This window comes from Centrocercus urophasianus, unplaced genomic scaffold, assembly GCF_019232065.1.
Source record: "Centrocercus urophasianus isolate 14NV4802_14NV808 unplaced genomic scaffold, USGS_Curo_1.0 seq_582, whole genome shotgun sequence".
Lineage (NCBI taxonomy): Eukaryota > Metazoa > Chordata > Aves > Galliformes > Phasianidae > Centrocercus > Centrocercus urophasianus.
Genome location: NW_024885180.1, coordinates 1 through 18,030, shown reverse-complemented (window position 1 = coordinate 18,030; position 18,030 = coordinate 1). Strand labels below are relative to the sequence as shown.

Genomic DNA, 18,030 nt, shown 5'->3' with positions numbered 1-18,030 from the left:
TTACGGGGAGGATTTGAGGGTATGGGTACATCCAGGGTGATCCTGTGAGGGGTCAGTCCCAGGGAACAAAGGAGCAAAGAGGAGGAAGAGGAGGAGGAAGAGGATGAGGAGGGGGAGGAAGCTGCTCCGCTCAGCACCCAAGATAAGAGGATTGGGGCACATTTATTTCTCGAATTAGAGCCAAGGGAAGGGCAGAGCCCTCAGGTGAGGGTGTACCTCGGGAGCACAGCAGTGCCCCTGGCTCTGCCCCAGTGGCCCTCAGCACAGCAGCACTGGGAGCAGCAGCTCCAGCACTCAGGTGCTCACATCTGCTGGGGGTGAAGGGGGGTCTGGAGGTCCTTCTCGTGGGTTTGCCCCATTCTTCTGTCCCCACCCTGGGGGGGAGCTCAGGAGCAGCTGCTCCTACGCCGACGGAGCAGAGTCACGGGGCGGCTGCCTTCCTCCTCCTGGTCGCTCTCACAGCAGCGCTGGGGGCACAGAAGGGCACAGAGAGGCTGAAGGTCAGGGACAAGACCGTGGACCCCCCCAGGGAGGGGCATCCCATGGCACAGCCCCTCATTATCCATTATGCACCCCCAGCATCTCACCAGCTCTTCGCCCTCCGTCCCGGGGCTGCAAAGCAGCCGCATGCGGCACAGCCGGTTGCAGGCAGACACCATGTTGTAAGAGAGCTGGGGGAGCAGCAAGGCAAGGGTCTGTGCAGGGAGCTCTCCCCTCCACTCCCACCACTCCTATACTGGAGCATAGACCCCACCATGGCCCCCTACCCAAATGCACCCAGCCCTGGGGTGGAGCACGATGGCTTCACACAAGTACCCACAGGTGGTGGGACCCCGCATCCTGCCGTCCCCATCCCTCACCCCCTTATCCCTCCCTTTCACCTTCCACTTCCTCCGGGCGTTGAACTTGCGGAAGTTTTTCATGTTGATGGAGGAACGGCACCGTTTTGCTGCTTGTTTCCTGTTCAGGGGCTGGAGGGACGAAGCTGTGGCATCATCACTGCACCCCCTCCCCACGTCCTCAGCACACGGCAGCCAGTGGAGCCCAGCTATGTTCCCCCTTTCTACCTCACCTTAATCCAAGGGTGCACAAGGCACTCAGATGCAGTCATTCGCTCCCTGCAACAGAGAGGGCTGTGATGGCAGGGATCTGGGGATCCCCAGGGTAGGGGACAGAGACCCCCAAGGACTGGGACGGAGACAGGCATGGCACTCACTGAGGCTCTTTCACCAGCAGCAGCCGGATGAAGTCCTTGGCCATCTCAGAGGTGTCACTGAAGTAGCGCTCCTCGAACTCATAGGCGCCCTCCAGGACGTTGGAGAGGGTCTCAGCATCTGTCTCACCCTGGAAGGGGGAGAAGCCGCTGAGCCTGCAGGGACACGAGGGAGCGTGAGCACCGGAGATGGACCTGCCACGCTGCCCCCTGTGCCTCAGTTTCCCCCGGCTGCATTTTCCCCTCGCCACTACTCACAGGATGTAGGTGATAACCCCGATGCTCCTGAAAGACAGAGGGTGGGGGTCAGGACTGTCCTCTGGGGCTCCCTACAGTGGCACTGTGGGTCCCCCCCCTCCCTCTCCTCACCACATGTCGGTGGCGGAGCTCAGCGGTTCGTAGTTGATCACTTCGGGAGCTAAGGGTGAAGGAAAAGCAGAGGGGGGCATGTCAAGTGGGAGCACCACACGGGCACCCCGATATGTCCCCAGTCATGCAGGTCCCCCTCCCAGTGAAGCTGTCCCAGCTCTTGTCTGCCCCTTAGAACTGGGGCTCCAGGGGTCCCACTGCCCCTTCAGTCCAGCTGACAGCTCCATACCAATGTACTGGGGGGTCCCGCAGAGGCTCTTGAAGGTGACACCATCCTCCAGCTTCTGGGCCAGGCCAAAGTCGATGATCTTGATTTGAGGCTTGGGCACATCCTTCTCCTGCAGCATGATGTTCTCAGGCTGCGTGGAGGTGGGTGAGGAACAGTAAAATACCCCAGAACCACCCCCAGGTAGGATGCAGTCATAGGGTGGGGGGGGGACACCCTGGGTCAGCCAGGGACCTGCACAGGCACCTTGAGGTCAAAGTGGGCGATGTGGCGCCCATGAAGGTACTGCACCCCAAGCAGGATCTGCTCCAGGAACTCGATGGCCTCCTCCTCCAACAGCATCTCCTTCTCCGCAATAAAGTCAAAGAGTTCCCCACCACGCATCCTGCAGGGCAGGGCAATGCTGGGGGGAGGTCTGGGGGGAGCACAACACCAGTACCCCCCCCCCCCCCCCCGCCCCAACCCCAGGACCCCGCTCACAGCTCCAGCACCAGCACCATCTCAGCTCTGCATGTGAAGAGGTCGTGCAGCTGCATGATGTTGGGGTGCTGCAGGTCCCGCAGGATGGACACCTCCCGTTCCACCTGCACCCTTTCCAGGCCCCGCCGGCTGCCCCGGCACCTCCGCGTCTTCACAAATTTGGCAGCATAGAAAACGCCGGTGCTGCGTTCCCGGCACTTCTTCACCACTCCAAAGTGCCCACTGCGAGGGAAACCAGGGCACTGGTGGGGATGGGGAAGAGGGCACGGCTGCAATGTCACTACTCTGCACACCCCACACCACCCTACTCACCTGCCCAGCGTCTCCAGCAGCTCGTACAGCTCCTCCACACTGCGTGCACGCAGGGCGACCGCCTGCAGGAGTGCACAGACCTGGCTTAGCCAGGCGGCACCCCCTGGTACAGGCTGCAGGGGGGTTCACCGGTGTCTCCTCCCCCAGTTTGCACCCCCAGGACCCTTCCCGTTGCTCTCACCTGGGGGCCGTCGGAGGCAGCCCCGCCATCCTCAGCCATGGCTGCAAAGATAAATAGACAAAAGGGATGGGAGGGGAGGGCAGCAGGACCAAGAAGAGCCCTCCCAAATCTCACCACACCGATGGCGCAGCTCCCAAGCAAAGAGGGAAACGGAGGCAGGGCGTGCGGCCGAGCGTGCAGTGCTGAGGGGTAGCACCCAACGCCAGAGGCAGGGTCCCCCTCCAGCAGGAAAAAACACCTCGATAAGGGAACACAACGAGGGAGCACGGGACCTAACGGCTTTGTGCACGGTTGTCCCCATCCATGGCCAAGCAGAGCTGTCTCCAGCCCAGATCCTTCCCCCCCTCCACGCTCTGCTTGCTCCCAGCACCGCCAGCCCCACTGGATGGCCTCTCTGCACAGTGACAGCCCCGTGCCACCCCCAGGCAGCGCAGGCACCCCGCCAGGCACTGCACAGCCTCGGATCCACGTAGGCTGGAGTCTGGTGACCATCCCCAACATGTGACAGAGCTGTGGGAGCACTGGGGAGGCAGCTTTTGTGGTGACAACGGCACCGTTGTCCCCAAGGCAGTTCTGTCCCTTGTGCAGGGCTATGCTGTGCACCCCAGCACCCTTACCTTTGCTCTCAGCTCCGGCGATGGGGATGAAGACCCTTCGTGGGACGGTGCCACACTCTGCTCCGTGCCACTGCTTGCGCTCTGGTTTCCTCGAAGCTGCTGTGATTCCTGGGATCCGCTGGGCAGCGGCTCAGGGAAAAACAGCAGGAAACGCCAAGAGCTGCTCGTCTGCTTCCAAGGTCTCGTGAGAAATCCCCCCACGCTGTCCCCGCCCGGCAGCGCCCGGACAGCTGCAAAGGGGCTGGGAGAGGCCTTGTAGGGTCACATCCTCGAGGAGCAGCTCTGGCGCCGTGGCTGCTCTGTCCGCAGCCGTGAGCGCCAGGGTTGCAAACAGGAAACCTGCCTGACCACCGATAGAAATAGTTTAACCCGGCTGCCCGGAGGGGAAACGGTGCAGGGTGTGAGGGCAGGGAGGAGGAACAGGTTTCTTAAGGTGGAGAGAGCCGGGGGGCACCACGCCGTGGGGCTGGGGGTGCTCTGTCCCCACCCGCAGGTGTGCAAAGCTCCAGTGCAGGGCTGCAACCTGGCTCCAGCACAGCTACAGGTTAGGCTCTGTGCAAGAAACAGGGCTGCAGACGGGACAAAGAAGTTTTGCGGGTGCAGGAAGAAGGGAACCCAGCCAGCCCTGCACCCCTCACTGCAACACACCTTGTTGGCACAGCAAGCACCAGGTGCACCCCATGCAGCCAGGTAACACTTACGTGGCTGTACAGCCATCAGCAGCTGAACGTGCTGAGGGTGAAGGGAAAGAGGGCAAAGAGGTGCTCCCACGGTGCCACCCGCAGCCCCCGCCGTTGTTCCGTGACGTGGCCCCGGCGTGCAGCTCGCCGCTTCCTGCCCATCACCGTGCTCAGTGCAGCATCAGCGCTGCCCACCCCACGGCCCCCGGGTCCCGGTGGAGGTAGGGGTGAGGGCTGGGAGTGGGCTGGGGGGGTGTCCCGGGGGTCAGTGTGTTGAGGTGGGAGCAAAAAAGGTTGGGAAGCAAAGACTGGAACAGGGGCACCGAGGGATTGTTGCCATGATGGATGGCAACGGAGGACAAAGGCGTGTGGGGAGCAGGACTCGGTGCTCAGCTCCTTGCTGTGGTTTTGGTGGGCCTTTGCTGCTCCTTTTAGTGTCTCTTTGGATGGGGGACCATTCTGGGTGCACACAGCTCCCGGGTCCTCTCAGTGCTGTGTTAAGGTCCCAGTCTGGTGCTCTCGGCCTTCCAGGATCCCAGTTTGGACAGGCTCGGTCCAGTCCCAATGACTCAGAGCTGGTGATACAGCGTGGTCGTTTCCACCCCCTCGAGCATCTGCTCAGGATTAACTTTGTTTGGCCAAGAGTTGGCGGGACTCAGATGAGCCCTGCATGCATGCAGAGCCGCTGACACACACAGGGTTGGTTCTTCCCAGCGCCGTGAGGGTGACCAGGAAGAAACAGGGCGAGGAGCAGTAGCCTATGGGGCAGCATGGGGGGCTGCTGGGACCCTCAGCCCGCTCCTTTCTGCAACCCGAGGACAGGTGGCTCCATGGATGACACCCAACCCCTCTTCATCACCTTCAAATGCATCGCTGGAGACAAGGCAGGCAGCTTCCAGCCAGGACACGGCACGACCCTGCTGCAGCCCCAGAGTGTGGAGCAGTGTGATGCACGAGGCAGGAGGGGACAAGGGGCAGCGGAGGGTCCCCAGCCCCAGCTGCCCCTTGCTCCCTGCCACGTGCTGCAGGGCTGTTCTCAGCCCAGGGAGGTTGCAGCATCTCTGCGGGCACGCACCAAACTGTGGTTTGAGCAGACACAAGTGCATCGGCTGGGGGCCGCGGGCAATCTGCCAGCCTGGTTCCACGGCTTCATCAGTCGCAGGTGAGCAAGGAGTTCCCCAAGGGTGATCCTGCACCCCCACGGGATGTTCCCACAGGTGAGGGGATGCCCTGGGATCCATTCCTGCAGGGACACAGAACAGATGCTGCAGGGTGAGCCGCTGGGCTGCTTCCTGGTGCGTTTCAGTGAGAGCACGGTGGGCTTCGTGCTGTCCTACAGGTGAGGGATCCCAGCCCAGGGGTATGGGCACGTCCAACCCCAAGCTGTTCCACCACCAACCCCTCTGTCCTCCCCTGCAGGGGCAGAGAGCGCTGCCGACACTTTGTGCTGGACCAGCTGCCCAATGGGCACTATGTGATCCTGGGTGAGCACAGTGCCCACCCCCAGCTGGCCGAGCTGCTGCAGCACTATGCCCACATTCCCATCCCTCCCTACGGTGAGCTGCTGACCGTGCCACGGGGACGGGTAAGCACGCCTTCTCATTGCAGCAATTAGCTGCTTCGTTAGCCCCAGCAGGACGTGGGAGAAACAGCAGCTTTCCTGCTTCACTGGGGCTGCTTTCTCCAGGGAAATCAGGGAATCCAGGCCAGAGAAATCAAAGCATCACAGCTGGAGTTGGCACTTCACCACCCAACATCACAGCTGGGCCAGTCCTGGCCTCGTGACTGCCTTCCTTTCACCTTTTGCACTTTGCAGGACAAGGCCTGCGGAGTGATGCGCACCCCAGACAGCAGCTCCACATCCCGCAAGGCACCAGCAAACCCCCCAGCAAACAGCACCATGGCCAAGCGGGTGCCAGGAGATGGGCAGGCAGCAGAGAGTGGCCCTGAGGAGGTAAAGGCAAGGCCTGGGGCATAGAGGTGCTTTCCAGGGCAGCGTGGACATAGCATATGCAAGAGGAAGGAAGGGAGCTGATAGGGTAGGGATGCAGCCAGTCCACAAGGATGGAGCTGGGGTAGGGATGCTGGTGGTCCATGGGGATGCAGCTGGGGTAGGGATGCTGGTGGTCCATGGGGATGCAGCTGGGGTAGGGATGCTGGTGGTCCATAGGGATGCAGCTGGGGTAGGGATGCTGCGGGTCCATGGGATGGGATGGGGATGCAGCTGGTCCAATGGGATCAGCCCCTTCCCCACACTGCCCCCAGCATTCCCTCCCTCTCCAGGCCTCCAACATCCCCCTGCCACTCCCTGCCAAGTTCAGCTCCTCAGCAGCCACCCAGGGACCACGCAGCCGCAACAGCAGCGAAGGAGCAGAAGCCAACAGCCCCTCCACACAGACGCACCTCGAAATCAACCCTGTTGAGATGCTTGACGCCAAGTACCAGCAGCTCATGCGCTTCCACACCTACGCAGAGCCCCACGAGGGCACGGCCCCGCCGGTGGAGCCTATTCCCTTCTATGCCATGGGTTTGGGCTCCAGCCCCAGCGCTGAGGCTAACATCTATGCAGAGGTGGCCACGGTACAACAAGAGCCACCCCGCTGGGGAGCAAGAGGCCCTGGATCCCTGCTGGCTCCCACCACATTTCTGCACCGGCGGTTGTCCCACAGCCTTTCCAACCAGGGCTTCCACAGAAGGCAGCTGCCAGCGACTCCCATTGCAGGCACCACGCAGAGAGCAGCTCCCCGGCCGGCCCTAGAGGTGCGTTTCCATACATCTGCCATAAGGCACAAGCTCTGGTGCAGGACCAAGCTCTCCAGCCCGGCCCTCACCAGGCACCAAGTCACCATCTCACTAGCTTCCCTTCCCACAGATTCCTCCGGCCCCAATGAACTCAGCACTGGAGTTTGATGACCCTGCTTACAGCCCAAGGATGAGCAGCACCAAGCAAGCTGCAGCCCCGGAGAACATTTACGAGCAGGTTTCTAGAGGCCATCCCTAAGGCACAGAGGTAGGGCCATGGCAATGCCCAGCCTCTTGTTGGCACAAGGTCTGCCTGCTCTGCTCTTGCAGGGCAGAGGGAGACCCCCGGACCTTGGAGGCAGCCCCAGGCATACCAGCAGCATCCATCAGCTCTGCGTTGGGATTCACACGGTCGCCTGCTTCCCAAACCCTGTTTCAAAGGGGATGAGGAAGAACGGATTTAATTTATCTTCGCAGAAGGAGATTGCTATGAATAGAATCAGGGTGGAGGAAAAAGCTATTAGAGCAGAACCAGATGGGTTTCGGGCAGGGCTGGTGCCATCCATGCAGCATTTCGCTGGCTGCAAACAAGCCTGGTCCTGCCAACAGATGCCTTGAGCTCTGCCCTGCTTGCTCAGCCACCGAGCACAGAGCAGCACCAAACCCCAGAACAGAAGATGAGGGCGACACAGAGCCTGCGCCGCCCCACTGCACAACCCCAACTCCTTGCTCTGCCCCCAATGTGCAGCAACAAGAGTGTGGTTCTCATCAGCCCTGATGCAAACACAGCCACAACAGAAGGGAAAAGCGTGTGAGAGCAACTGGAGACCCAAATTTGGACGCGTTGGAGCTTCAAAAGGAGGACTGAAAAGGAGAACAGAGGTTTTATGCTTCTACCTCTAAGAAAATCGCTTCCGTTTTTCACAAGCCTTCACGTTGTTGCTCGTAAATGGCTAAAAGCAGAGCAAAAGTCAGCAGCGATTGCCATCCTCCTAAGTCCCCTCTAGCGTTAAAAATGAGCAATTACATATGGAAAAGGCAAAAATAAACAGGAGGATCTGAACGCTGCCTTCAGCCCCTGGGAGGGATTGGCAGAATGAAGCCAGAGGAGCTCAGACCCACAAAACTGCAGTGGGGAGAAACCTTCCAGGTGCTGCTGCCCCACATTCAGGACACCCGACCCCCACTGCACACACAGCAGAGGGCAGTGAACCCAACCCACCTCACCTTGTGCCTCACACTGCAAACAGCTGTGGTTTGGTTCATTTAAAAGTTTATTCCTTTATCAAATCTCTTGTCAGAGGATTTCACTGTACATATAAGATATGAATAAATTACTCAACAGTAACTTTATTTTGGTCATTCGGATACTCAAACTTGGCTCTGCAAAGTACTAAAACATCCAGGAAACTAAACTAGAAGTTACATTTCTTCTTTTAAATATTCTAAGAAAGAAATTCTTTCATCGGGGTTTGTTTTCTTGGCTCCTTTTTTAAACAGGCAATGGGAGAAAAACAACCTCATGGAGTTTCTTCCTAAACCACTCTCAGCTGTTTCAGCTGCAGTTACAACAAATACAACCCTTAGTGTTGGAAATGCGAGTTGAAGAACCAGACCAACTCCCTGCTCCCTTCAGCATCACACAGTGGTGAACAATGAGCTAAGAGAGGTCACAGAGACTTGGCTAAAGATGCACGGGTTGGGGCTGGTGAGGTTGCACGATTTGCTGTCACATCACCTAGACCTAATACCTTAAATCAATTTAATTCTTTAAAAAGTTAAGGCTGGGACACTGTCTCCTCTTCCCAGCCCAGAGGGTAATGTTAACACTAAAACAGATGTGATGCCTTTATAGGAAAGGAAATTCATACAAACGAGCTAAAAAGCTGAAAAATAAATGTACAGTAGGCAGCTTTCGTTGTGCCTGCTCCCAGGAAACTGGGATACTCAGTTCAATAAGCATGGAGATCAGATTGTTACAGCACTGTCGGCCCTGGATCAGAGGGAGGAGGAAGAAGGGGAAAAGGGAAGCAATGTACACACGATCATCAGCTACACCCAAAGGTTCTCAGCAGCAGCTCGTGCTGGCTGAGGTCCTCATTGCTTTCTGCACTCAACACTGCAGTATTTTCACTTCTGTTCCAAGCTCTGATCTGTCACTTTGCTTCTCCTTTGAAACAACAACAAAAAAAAAAAACGAGCTTCCCCTCAGCACGGTTTGACATGGACAGGCTGGTGCAGCCAAGAGCAAAAACAACAACTTGGCCACGTGCACACACACAAAAAAAACAATCATAAAAATCCACCGTCCGTATGAGAGGAGCACAGGATTTACTCAGCCAAAATTCAACAGCCGTGATCGTGTCTCATTGAAAACAACCAACTGAATGAAAAACAACAAACAGGATCGCTCTTGAAAGTGCCTTGAGAATGAAAAATGACACTCTTGAGTCCGAGGAAGGAGCAAAGTGGGACGTGGAAGCTTAGAGAGACTCTGCCTCACATTCCAGTGACGAGGCTGCTTCAGACGCACGGCCCTGCACCTACAGGACAGCAGCCTTGCACCAGGCACAGCTCCTGCAGCTGCCCTGGGACTGTTGCTGGCTGTGCAAAACTGACCTGATTTGAACCTTCCACATTATTGTTTAAGGAGAGGGGAACGATTACAGGTGGAGTTTCAGGAACGGTTCACAAGAAACCTTTTTCCTGACAGGGGAGTGAGTGCAATATCCTCCCACCCACCGAGCAGACAGCACTCAACGCCAGCCCAGCTGGTCTCCAAAGGCCAGGAGAGGTCTGACACAGTAAGTCACCTGGGACAAGAGCCAAAACATGGGACATGGGTGTTAGAATCCGTATTTGGCTTGAGTCTGACGTCGACTGAGCTTGTTTTCAGACCACGTGTTTTTCAGTTCCAGTTCTCTTTCCTTCGCCTGCAGAAATCGAGAAGATGAGCATCAGAGCTGAGCATCAGAGCTGAGCATCAGAGCTGCTGCTCAACTGAGTCAGCACTATTTTACCCTCCTCTGCCCCTGCTGACGGGGATTACAGCGTGCTTCAGCTAGAAGGCTCGTTACAAGAGCTAGCACAATTATCTTGACAGAGGCCTGAATTAATTGGGATGCACAGGCGTTTCATTTATGCTGAAATGCAGCTTCTTTTGTGGGTCGCTCTCAGCAGCTGCTTTCCAACCACACTGCAGCCACGTGGAATTAGACAGGAAGCAGTGAGCCTCATAACCAAACACAAGCACACATGCTCTGGAGCTGGCTGCAAGGGGCAGGGTGAAGCAGAGCAAAAACCAAGCTGGGAGCTCTGAATCCTCAGGGCCAAAGGGGCAATGCCACCAACCCCCCCCAATTCTATCTGTGTTGGTTTCCACGCTACTCACCTGATGGATCAGATATGTGATCTGGTGTTTCCTCCTTTGCTGTCCTGTGGGCTGATCTCCTTTTTTCTAGGAAACAAGATCAGATAAACTGTTAAAGCCAGAAAGATGCTGACCCAGACAGCAAAACGAGACAAGCCCCTGCACAAAGTCAGCTCAAGGAGCATTTGTTTCACTTAAGGTTGTGGGCAGATTTCCTCAGGCCATAGCAGATCCTAGCTGGCCTTTACCACCTGCACTGTGTCGTGAGAAGCCCTGCTACTCTCTTATGTATATTTATTTATACGACACAGAAGACAAGGCTCCCTGCTCCCCCTACAGCAGTGACTACAGAGCCTCTAGAACAGCTCCAGCTGTGGTTGAAACAGGAACTGAGCAGGTCTCCAAAACCCCAGTCAGCGCTCCTCTCGTCCTGTCTGTACCTTGCTGAATGATTTCATGGTTTTCTCCTCTGTTAAGGATTTGGTCAACCACTGCTGGGCTCCACTCAGCTGATCGTCACCTTTGATATCCACAAAATTGATTTCTTCTCTCCCCCGATTTCGCTTGCCTTGCAGCCGTTTGAACTGAAAGAAGGACAGAAACAACTGGAGTTACACAAACATCACACACCAACAACCTGAAACAGCTCAAGGTAGCTGGAGGGTGACCCCCTCTTTGCTCCCCTAGCATGGGACAGGGCACATTACCATACATCTTTCCAGTGAGGAATTTTTTCTTTAGGATAGTTCTGCTTTGCTGTAGATCAGGGTATCTTAAACCACTTAACATTAAGATTACAATCTTTTGTTTTTTCCTATGCAGAGGGAAAAACAACATTTACCTTTTGTTTATGAGAAGGCCCTCAGCCTCCTCATTTTAAATGCTAGGAAAACACCTCAAGTTCAACTGCTAACATATCCACCTTCCATAACTGAAATCTCAAACGCAGAGGTTCTTCAAAGGAAATCAGCACGACACGAGCCACCTTCTGCAGCCCTTGTTCAGCTGACAAGACTGGCATTTTCCAGATTAAATCAACGAGAGGCAGTTTTTGCTTCTTTTTAAACAGGTTTTTGAGCTATAGGTCTTGAGCATTTCAACAATGTGGGGCAAGCACTGCCGTGCTAGAGGCTGTACCAAGAAAACATCTGAACGCCCTACTGAGGTAACTTGCCCGCCACATATACTGCTAACAAAACAAAGTTGGGCTAGGTGGGAACAACAAGCATCACCTACTTATACAGCAAGCAAATCCATCAGGAGCAGTAGCCCAACACATTGCTGGAAGGACACTGCATGTCTCCACAGCACAGCACTAGACCCCACGGAACAACAATCCGGTCCAACTGGGCAAGGAGCACTGGGTCGTGCTGGAGGCTCAGGACCGAGGCTGTCAAGCAGGTCCTATGTTCTAGCAGAGCTTAAATGCAAACTCCATAGTGGGATAGATAGTATAAGTGCCAACCGCTTCGTCGTCTAGGAAGGAGGAGTCGGTGCTCATCTCCTGCGGCGGTGCCTGCGCTGGTTCCACCTCCTGGTAGTACCCACTGCTGTAGTAATCCTGTGAGCAAAAGGAAAAGCAGTTCGTCACTGCAGCAAAGCAAGATGGATCCTGGGGAAAACAGAAGCTCAGAGATGCGAGATTGAATCCTGTACCTCACCCCGGGAGCTGCTGGTCTCTCAGCCAGGACTATGAGAAGCACAGTGCATTACACACACAAGGCTGATGGAAGCAGTCATTAATTACACCTCATTACCCTGGCACTACTGAAGAGTGCAGGGCATTTTTTTCCCAATAGCAACTCAGCGGTGTTGAATTGCTAGAAACAACCTGGCTTCATATACCAGCTCTGGCACTCCCTGGTTCAGCATTCTGACAAGAGCAGGGGCAGTTCTGCTGGGGCATTTTACAACGAGTGCAGCCATTAAAGATTTATCCCACAAAGAGCTTCTATGGCTCTCGTGCCAGAAGAACCCAGCTGTATTATCACAGAATGAATCATAGAATGGCCTGGGTTGCAAAAGACCTCCAAGATCATCAGTTCCAACCCCCTGCTGTGTGCAGGGTCACCAACCAGCAGACCAGGCTGCCCAGAGCCACATCCAGCCTGGCCTTGAATGCCTGCAGGGATGGGGCATCCACAACATCCTTGGGCAACCTGTTCCAGTGCTTCACCACCCTGAGTGAAAGACTTCCTCCTAATATCCAACCTAAACCTCCCCTGTCTCACTTTAAAACCATTCCCCCTTGTCCTATCATCATCCACCCTCATAAACAGCCATTCCTCTCCTGTTCATACGCCCCCTTCAAGCACTGGAAGGCCACCATGAGGTCTCCCCAGAGCCTTCTCTTCTCTAAACAAGCCCAGTTCCCTCAACCCTTCTCCCATCGGAGAAATGCTGTGGATCTCCGCTCCTCCTTCCAGAGACCACAGGTTGGAGTTTCACAAGCCACAGCCTGCTTCCCTAACCAACACAAAGCCCCCCCTGTTCCAGACCCACCTGATAATACGCGTCAGTCCCGCCGGCATCGCCGTAAGCAGGGAACTGACCATAGGGCTGACTGTCGTAATCTTCTCCGGATTTGGGCAGCCAGTTGTGATGAGCGGCACTGGAGCCCACGCCGGTTTTGAACTCCAGAGGTGCATTGGCAGCAGCATCTTGGAACTGCGGCTCCGGTTCCGTCCCAGGTGGCGGCTCCTCCGACACCACCGGGCTTGAGTACATGTACGCCTCAGCAGCGACAGCGCTGGGCTCGCTCCTGTCGGACAAGGAGAAGTAGTTCTCTGGCTCGACCTCTTCGTCGCTGTCGTCCTCCTCCTGCGTAATCTGCTTGGTTACCTGGAGGGCAGCGCTCTTTGCAGCAGCTTTGATGGCAGAGGGAGAAGGAGTTGTGGCTACGGCCGGCTTAGACGGAGGTTTCGTTTTGGAGGACGAGGTCGGGGCCTTTGCAGGCTTCGACTCGGAGGCGTTGTCGGCTGCTTTCCTCGAGAAAGCGTAGGGCAAAAGTAACCGATTGGTCTCTTTCACCGTCAAGTTTTTGGGTTGAGGAAGCAGAGCGGACAAGCCAGAGCCCTCGCCACGTCCCTGGTGAGTTTCATGCGGGGCAAATGGTTCATAGAAATAAGAGAAATGAACGAGACCATTTAGTTTCCCCTGACTCCCTGCCAATTATCTCCTCCGATTCTAACGGCATTAATGGGTTTCCCATTGCTCAGCACAATTGCTCGCCACTTCCAACACTTTCTTGCACAAAAGGCTTGGTGGGACTTTTAAAGGAAAACTGGTACTTGCAAATACCCATCTACTTCTCACATGAATACGTATTTTTGCTGAAATTTCAATTTAGGAAATCTCACCCAAAAAGGATTCGACACCCCAGGAATTTTATACTCTGAAGGCCCTGTGCTGAACGGGTTTACAGTTGCAGAAACCCAACATCTATCACACGCTGATTTCCCGTGCAACTTGTTTAATTCAATACGCCAGAGACTCACCTGAAAAATATTTTTCTTCTTTGCTGGTTCATCTTCCTCTGAATCTGACTGAGAAAGAAAAACAGAGCTCAGCACAACTCGAGATAGTAAATAACAGCGACCACCCCTGCTTGGTGACTTGGTAACTTTCAGTTTGAAACAGCAGAGGATCACAGCACTGCAGGGCCGGGTTCAACCTGCCAAAAACCACAGTGAAAGCAACAGTGGGCTGTCATCAGGCTCTTTCACAGCCTTGCTGATGCATCAGTGTCAGGACAAAAAGAGATAGGAGAGATCTGGGAGATCACTGAGCTGCCCACAGCAAGCAGGGCTGCAGTACCTGTCACTGTGTTTAGCAGCAGCTGAGCCTGCTGTGGTTTGAGCAGAGAAAGTAAGCTGCACTCCACTGTAAAAACTGAAGCTTTGCAAACAAGTCAGCATTACCTCTTATAATCTCATCGGAGCAACACATCCGCAGTCAAAAAATAATCTCCAGCTTGAGTTCATTTACCCAATTATGGGACAAAAAAGGATTCACTCATTCAAAACTCCCAATTTTCAAGGTGGCTTCTTCACGTTGCTCTAAAGCAAAGTGGGTGGGCAGAGATACTCCACATATTTGGCTCCTGCCAGAAATTAGCACTTAAAGTATCTGAGCTGCTGGCTCACAATGAAGTCACAGGAAAATCAACCTACAGCGAGGCAAAGAACACAAACCACCCAGCAAAAGGTCAGCGCTCCCTTTCAAAGAGACAGACAGCACCACATTAACAGAGGGGAAGCACAAAACCCACACAGAGTGTAAAAATTCACTGTGGAGATTAATAGGAGATTGTTCACAGTAACTTTGGAGTTGTTAAATATCCATTAAAAACTTGAGCGTAAGGTCTGGTCATCTCTGCCATCAGAAAAGGCCCCTGACATCTTTATCATCTTACTGCTTTGCAGAGCACTTTAAATAGATTACAGGAAACGAGGTCTTCTGCCAGTTTACTATCTAAATTATAAAACAGGACAAAGAAAAAAAGAACACACATAAATAAATGCAAGTCAGAGTTGCAATAAAACCAGACCGCTGTATTCAGGAGAGATGAGACTGGCCAGCAGCACTTCCACAGGTGCAAAAAGAAAGGGACAAAAAGGACTGTAAAGAGAAAAGGATGAAATGGGGATTCTGCCTCAGGCAAAGGGGCTTCCAGGAAGCACCAGGACCAGCTCTGTCTCAGGGATTTCTCTCTCAGCAGCATGCATTCACCATCCTGATGACCTGCAGGTGCTTCTGCTCAAAGCCAACTTGCTGAACACAGAGGGTGGAGGACAGGGAGGAAAAGGAAAAAAAAATCTCCTCATATTCATTTCAGTAATTGTAAGGGCAGCAAGGAAGCTAAGAGCCTGAGTATTTGTATGATGAAGTGCTGCAAAGAAATGAGTAAGCAAAAAGTGGGTACCAGGGAATGGTCTGTACCTATGCTGCTCGCCATACATCCTCCTGCTTGGTACACGTGGAGCATACAAGCATTTAAGATCAGGTAGAAGATTGGAGATAGGCAGCAAAAAGGCCACAGGGCTTTCTTCACATTAAGTCACCACATATTTTTTCTCCCGTCCCCTGCAAAAAGCAAACCTCCCCTGCTGGGAGGCTCAGCTCAAACGGACCTGGACCTGCATCTGACAGCAAGCAGCACATTGCCTGCCAACAAAGCCAACAAGAAGCACGTTCTGCTGCTCAGCAGTGAGACACATTTAGCTGCTACACCTCCGTAGCATTTCAGGAGCTGTGCAGGATTTGCCAAAGGAGGTTGGCTGTTGGTCTGGGGGCAGCCGGTGTCCTTCTCACCCTTCCTTCCCTGCAGGCTGCTGCTCCAGCAGAGCGAGATATGCTGACTTCATCTCAGCTCCCACAGGCCTCGATGCTGGCAGTCTGCTATTCATTGGCACTGCTGATAAATCCATAACCATGAAACCTTTCCCTCAAGCTGCTTGTCCCTGTGGAAACGACCTGAACTTTGCAGTGCAGCTCCCTGGAGCATGCACAGCATCACGACACTCAGAGTGGGACAGAGAGCAGCTCCCTCTGCGCCCCAGAACTGCCATAATCCTCCCAAGACAGAGGCTGGTTTCCTTTGACACGAAGGCCTCAGGGTCACCAATGGGTTCCAGAGTGCCACCAGCGCTGCAGTCGTCCACAGGGAGACAAGAAGGGGGATGAGGACCCATATCTCCCTTCACATAGTCATAGCTTGCTTTGGCTTATGGCCAGCTACCTGGATTTGGTGCTCAAGAACTACATAAGGCATCGGGCAAACATCAACTAAAAAAGCATGAGTTGAAATGGAAGTGAATACCTACAGGTCTGGTGGACACCTGAAGCCTTCAAACAATCAAACAATACATTGTCAGGAAGATCTACTGATGTCAAAACAAAGAGAGAGTATGAAGAGAAATTCAGGCTTGTTTGGGATGCCCCTAAGAAGGCCATACAGCTCTAAAGCAATGCACTGACTTCAGCAATAAATAAGACTGCAGATCATCTGGATTCAGGTGCATTACAGTTATAAACATGGTTACTATCTCAGTTTAATTCTGCAAAGTGCTTTAGGATTAGGTCTGGCGACCCGGACAGATTTCTCCAGATGCCACAACCATGGCACCAGGCAGGCTGTGGTGCCTGGCTGCCCCGCAAGGCACACAGCACCGCGCTTCATGACCTAACGATGCCTGGAGAGCACAAAGCAGAGCTCAAGGGCTGACCCCCCCTTCTCAGCGGAGCTTGTTCCATACTCACATTTCCCTCGTGCAGCTCGGGTGCTACGATCTTCACTGGCTCCGTCCTCTTCTTTGGCTTGGGGAGTCCCAGGTCCCCGCCAGCGCTGGGCAGAGCGCCGGGGCCCGAGGCGGGCGGGGACGGGCCGGAGGCCGAGGCAACGTTCCGTGGGGGCGGCAGGAGGAGCCCCCCTGGCCGGGGCTGCTCCCCGCTGCCGGCGGATGGCTCGGGAGGGCCGGGTGCCGGGCTCGGGGCGGGCGGAGGGGGGCCGAAGCCCCTCACACCGGGCGGTGGGCCCATGAGGAAGGGCGGAGGAGGCAATAAGGGGAATCCGCTGCCCTGGGGGGGTTGGGGGAGCGGCGCGGAGGCTTTGGGGGGAGGAAGGGAGGCGAAGAGCCCCCCCCGGGCGGGGGGTTGCGGGATCGGGGAGTCATGAGGCGGAGTGTTGGGGGCTTCCACCTCCTCGTCCGCGGCCTCCTCCGCCTCGCTGTCCTCCTCGCTGCTGGCATAGGCCACTAGAGACATGGCCACCCGCGGAGGGCAGCCCTGGGCGGGCGGCAGCCGCTACGCGAGGCCGAGGATCCGCCCTCTGGGCTAGGCCGCGCCGCCGCCGCGCTTTCAGCGGGAGCAGCGGGGAGGAAAGAAAGGAGCGGGCCGAGGCTACGCCGCCATGGCAGCCCCACCCCGCCCAGCGGCGGCGGCAACGGGGACTGGGGAGGCGGCTCGGGGAGCCGGCAGGTTGGCTCCGCGTCTGCCGCCGCGCTCCCAGATAATGGCCGCCGGCCGCGCTCCCCCTCCCTCAACCGTTGCGGCGGGGTCGCCAAACTACAACTCCCGGCAGCTCCTGCGCGCCGCCCGCCGCCAGCCTCCCAGCGCGCCTCACCACAAAGCCTCACGGGAAACGCAGTCCGCTAACCGCCCGCGGGGACCACCGCTCCCGGGGTGCACCACGAGAGGCGCCGCGCGGCGGAGAGAAGGACGCTGACATGGCGGCGGGGGAAGGCCCAGAAGCATTCGCGGCACCAAGGGAGACCGCGATGGGGTTGGGAGGTGCGGGAAGGGTGCACAGAGAGAAGCTGGCGGACGGAGCGCTCCGCGCTACCGCTTGAACGAGCCCTGACTGCTTCTGCGCGGCCACAAAGCGCCCACAAATGGTGGCGGAGCCGCGTGCTCAACGCCGGCCTACAGCTCCCAGCATGCCCCGCGCCAGCCGCCTTGCCAGGGCTCACAGCGCAGCGCCGAACGGGACTGCAGCTCCCAGCATGCACCGCGCGGGGCCTGCGCGGCTCACGGGGGCCTGTGGGTAGCCGTGGCGGTCGGGGCCCGTCCTTATTATCCCATTCAGTTCTATGGCGCTGCCTTGGCTGGCCACGGTGCCAACCCAGTGCTTTCCCACCAACGGGGTGATTTAGCGACACAGAAACACATTCCGAATCTTTTAAATTTATTTGGGTTCCCATCTCTACCGCACCACCACCATCTACTCCCCTCCCTCCCCCCACCGGTGGTAGCACCTCACCTTCGCGCGTGCGCAACCCAGCGCGCGCCAGGCCGATCGCCGAGCGCATCCACCGCGCTGCTGCCGCGGGGGGGGGGGGGG

The 18,030-nt window shown here is 55.9% G+C and overlaps 3 protein-coding genes across 7 annotated transcripts; 1 reads left to right on the top strand and 2 right to left on the bottom strand.

The window, feature by feature from the left end:
* Positions 1 to 143: 143 nt before the first annotated feature.
* LOC122169823 (death-associated protein kinase 2-like) lies at positions 144 to 4,147 on the bottom strand. 5 transcript variants are annotated; one of them, XM_042836266.1, is made up of 14 exons: positions 4,100 to 4,118; positions 3,399 to 3,741; positions 2,782 to 2,822; positions 2,601 to 2,662; positions 2,289 to 2,510; positions 2,055 to 2,193; positions 1,812 to 1,941; positions 1,583 to 1,631; positions 1,472 to 1,498; positions 1,217 to 1,369; positions 1,073 to 1,118; positions 882 to 971; positions 588 to 671; positions 144 to 467 (listed from the first exon to the last, which is right to left on the bottom strand). In XM_042836266.1, the coding sequence occupies exons 3-14, from the start codon at positions 2,818 to 2,820 to the stop codon at positions 387 to 389; spliced, it is 1,122 nt and encodes a 373-aa protein (XP_042692200.1). In that variant the 5' UTR covers positions 2,821 to 2,822; positions 3,399 to 3,741; positions 4,100 to 4,118; the 3' UTR covers positions 144 to 386. The 5 variants fall into 5 exon arrangements, with proteins under 5 accessions (XP_042692200.1, XP_042692199.1, XP_042692204.1 ...); XM_042836265.1 differs by having other exon boundaries at positions 3,399 to 4,146; XM_042836270.1 differs by lacking the exons at positions 3,399 to 3,741; positions 4,100 to 4,118 and adding an exon at positions 2,896 to 3,110.
* Positions 4,148 to 4,223: 76 nt separating this feature from the next.
* Positions 4,224 to 8,160, top strand: SH2D2A (SH2 domain containing 2A). The gene is made up of 7 exons (XM_042836273.1): positions 4,224 to 4,299; positions 4,901 to 5,240; positions 5,328 to 5,417; positions 5,498 to 5,663; positions 5,895 to 6,032; positions 6,362 to 6,838; positions 6,951 to 8,160. Exons 2-7 carry the CDS (start codon positions 4,909 to 4,911, stop codon positions 7,077 to 7,079), a joined length of 1,332 nt encoding a protein of 443 aa, XP_042692207.1. The 5' UTR covers positions 4,224 to 4,299; positions 4,901 to 4,908; the 3' UTR covers positions 7,080 to 8,160.
* Positions 8,077 to 17,011, bottom strand: PRCC (proline rich mitotic checkpoint control factor). The gene is made up of 7 exons (XM_042836272.1): positions 16,452 to 17,011; positions 13,688 to 13,735; positions 12,693 to 13,277; positions 11,656 to 11,751; positions 10,631 to 10,774; positions 10,212 to 10,277; positions 8,077 to 9,753 (listed from the first exon to the last, which is right to left on the bottom strand). The coding sequence occupies exons 1-7, from the start codon at positions 16,953 to 16,955 to the stop codon at positions 9,667 to 9,669; spliced, it is 1,530 nt and encodes a 509-aa protein (XP_042692206.1). The 5' UTR covers positions 16,956 to 17,011; the 3' UTR covers positions 8,077 to 9,666.
* Positions 17,012 to 18,030: the final 1,019 nt, after the last annotated feature.

Coding starts and splice junctions, on each gene's coding strand:
- LOC122169823 (XM_042836270.1), bottom strand. CDS start 3,082: ATGGGGACAACCGTGCACAAAGCCGTTAGGTCCCGTGCTCCCTCGTTG. Junction 2,511..2,600: donor CTGCTGGAGACGCTGGGCAG/GTGAGTAGGGTG, acceptor TTTCCCTCGCAG/TGGGCACTTTGGAGTGGTGA. Junction 2,194..2,288: donor ATGGTGCTGGTGCTGGAGCT/GTGAGCGGGGTC, acceptor CCTGCCCTGCAG/GATGCGTGGTGGGGAACTCT.
- SH2D2A (XM_042836273.1), top strand. CDS start 4,909: ATGGATGACACCCAACCCCTCTTCATCACCTTCAAATGCATCGCTGGA. Junction 5,418..5,497: donor GGCTTCGTGCTGTCCTACAG/GTGAGGGATCCC, acceptor CCTCCCCTGCAG/GGGCAGAGAGCGCTGCCGAC. Junction 6,033..6,361: donor CAGAGAGTGGCCCTGAGGAG/GTAAAGGCAAGG, acceptor CTCCCTCTCCAG/GCCTCCAACATCCCCCTGCC.
- PRCC (XM_042836272.1), bottom strand. CDS start 16,955: ATGTCTCTAGTGGCCTATGCCAGCAGCGAGGAGGACAGCGAGGCGGAG. Junction 13,736..16,451: donor CCGAGCTGCACGAGGGAAAT/GTGAGTATGGAA, acceptor TTTCTTTCTCAG/TCAGATTCAGAGGAAGATGA. Junction 10,775..11,655: donor CCTTCCTAGACGACGAAGCG/GTTGGCACTTAT, acceptor TCCTTCTTTCAG/TTCAAACGGCTGCAAGGCAA.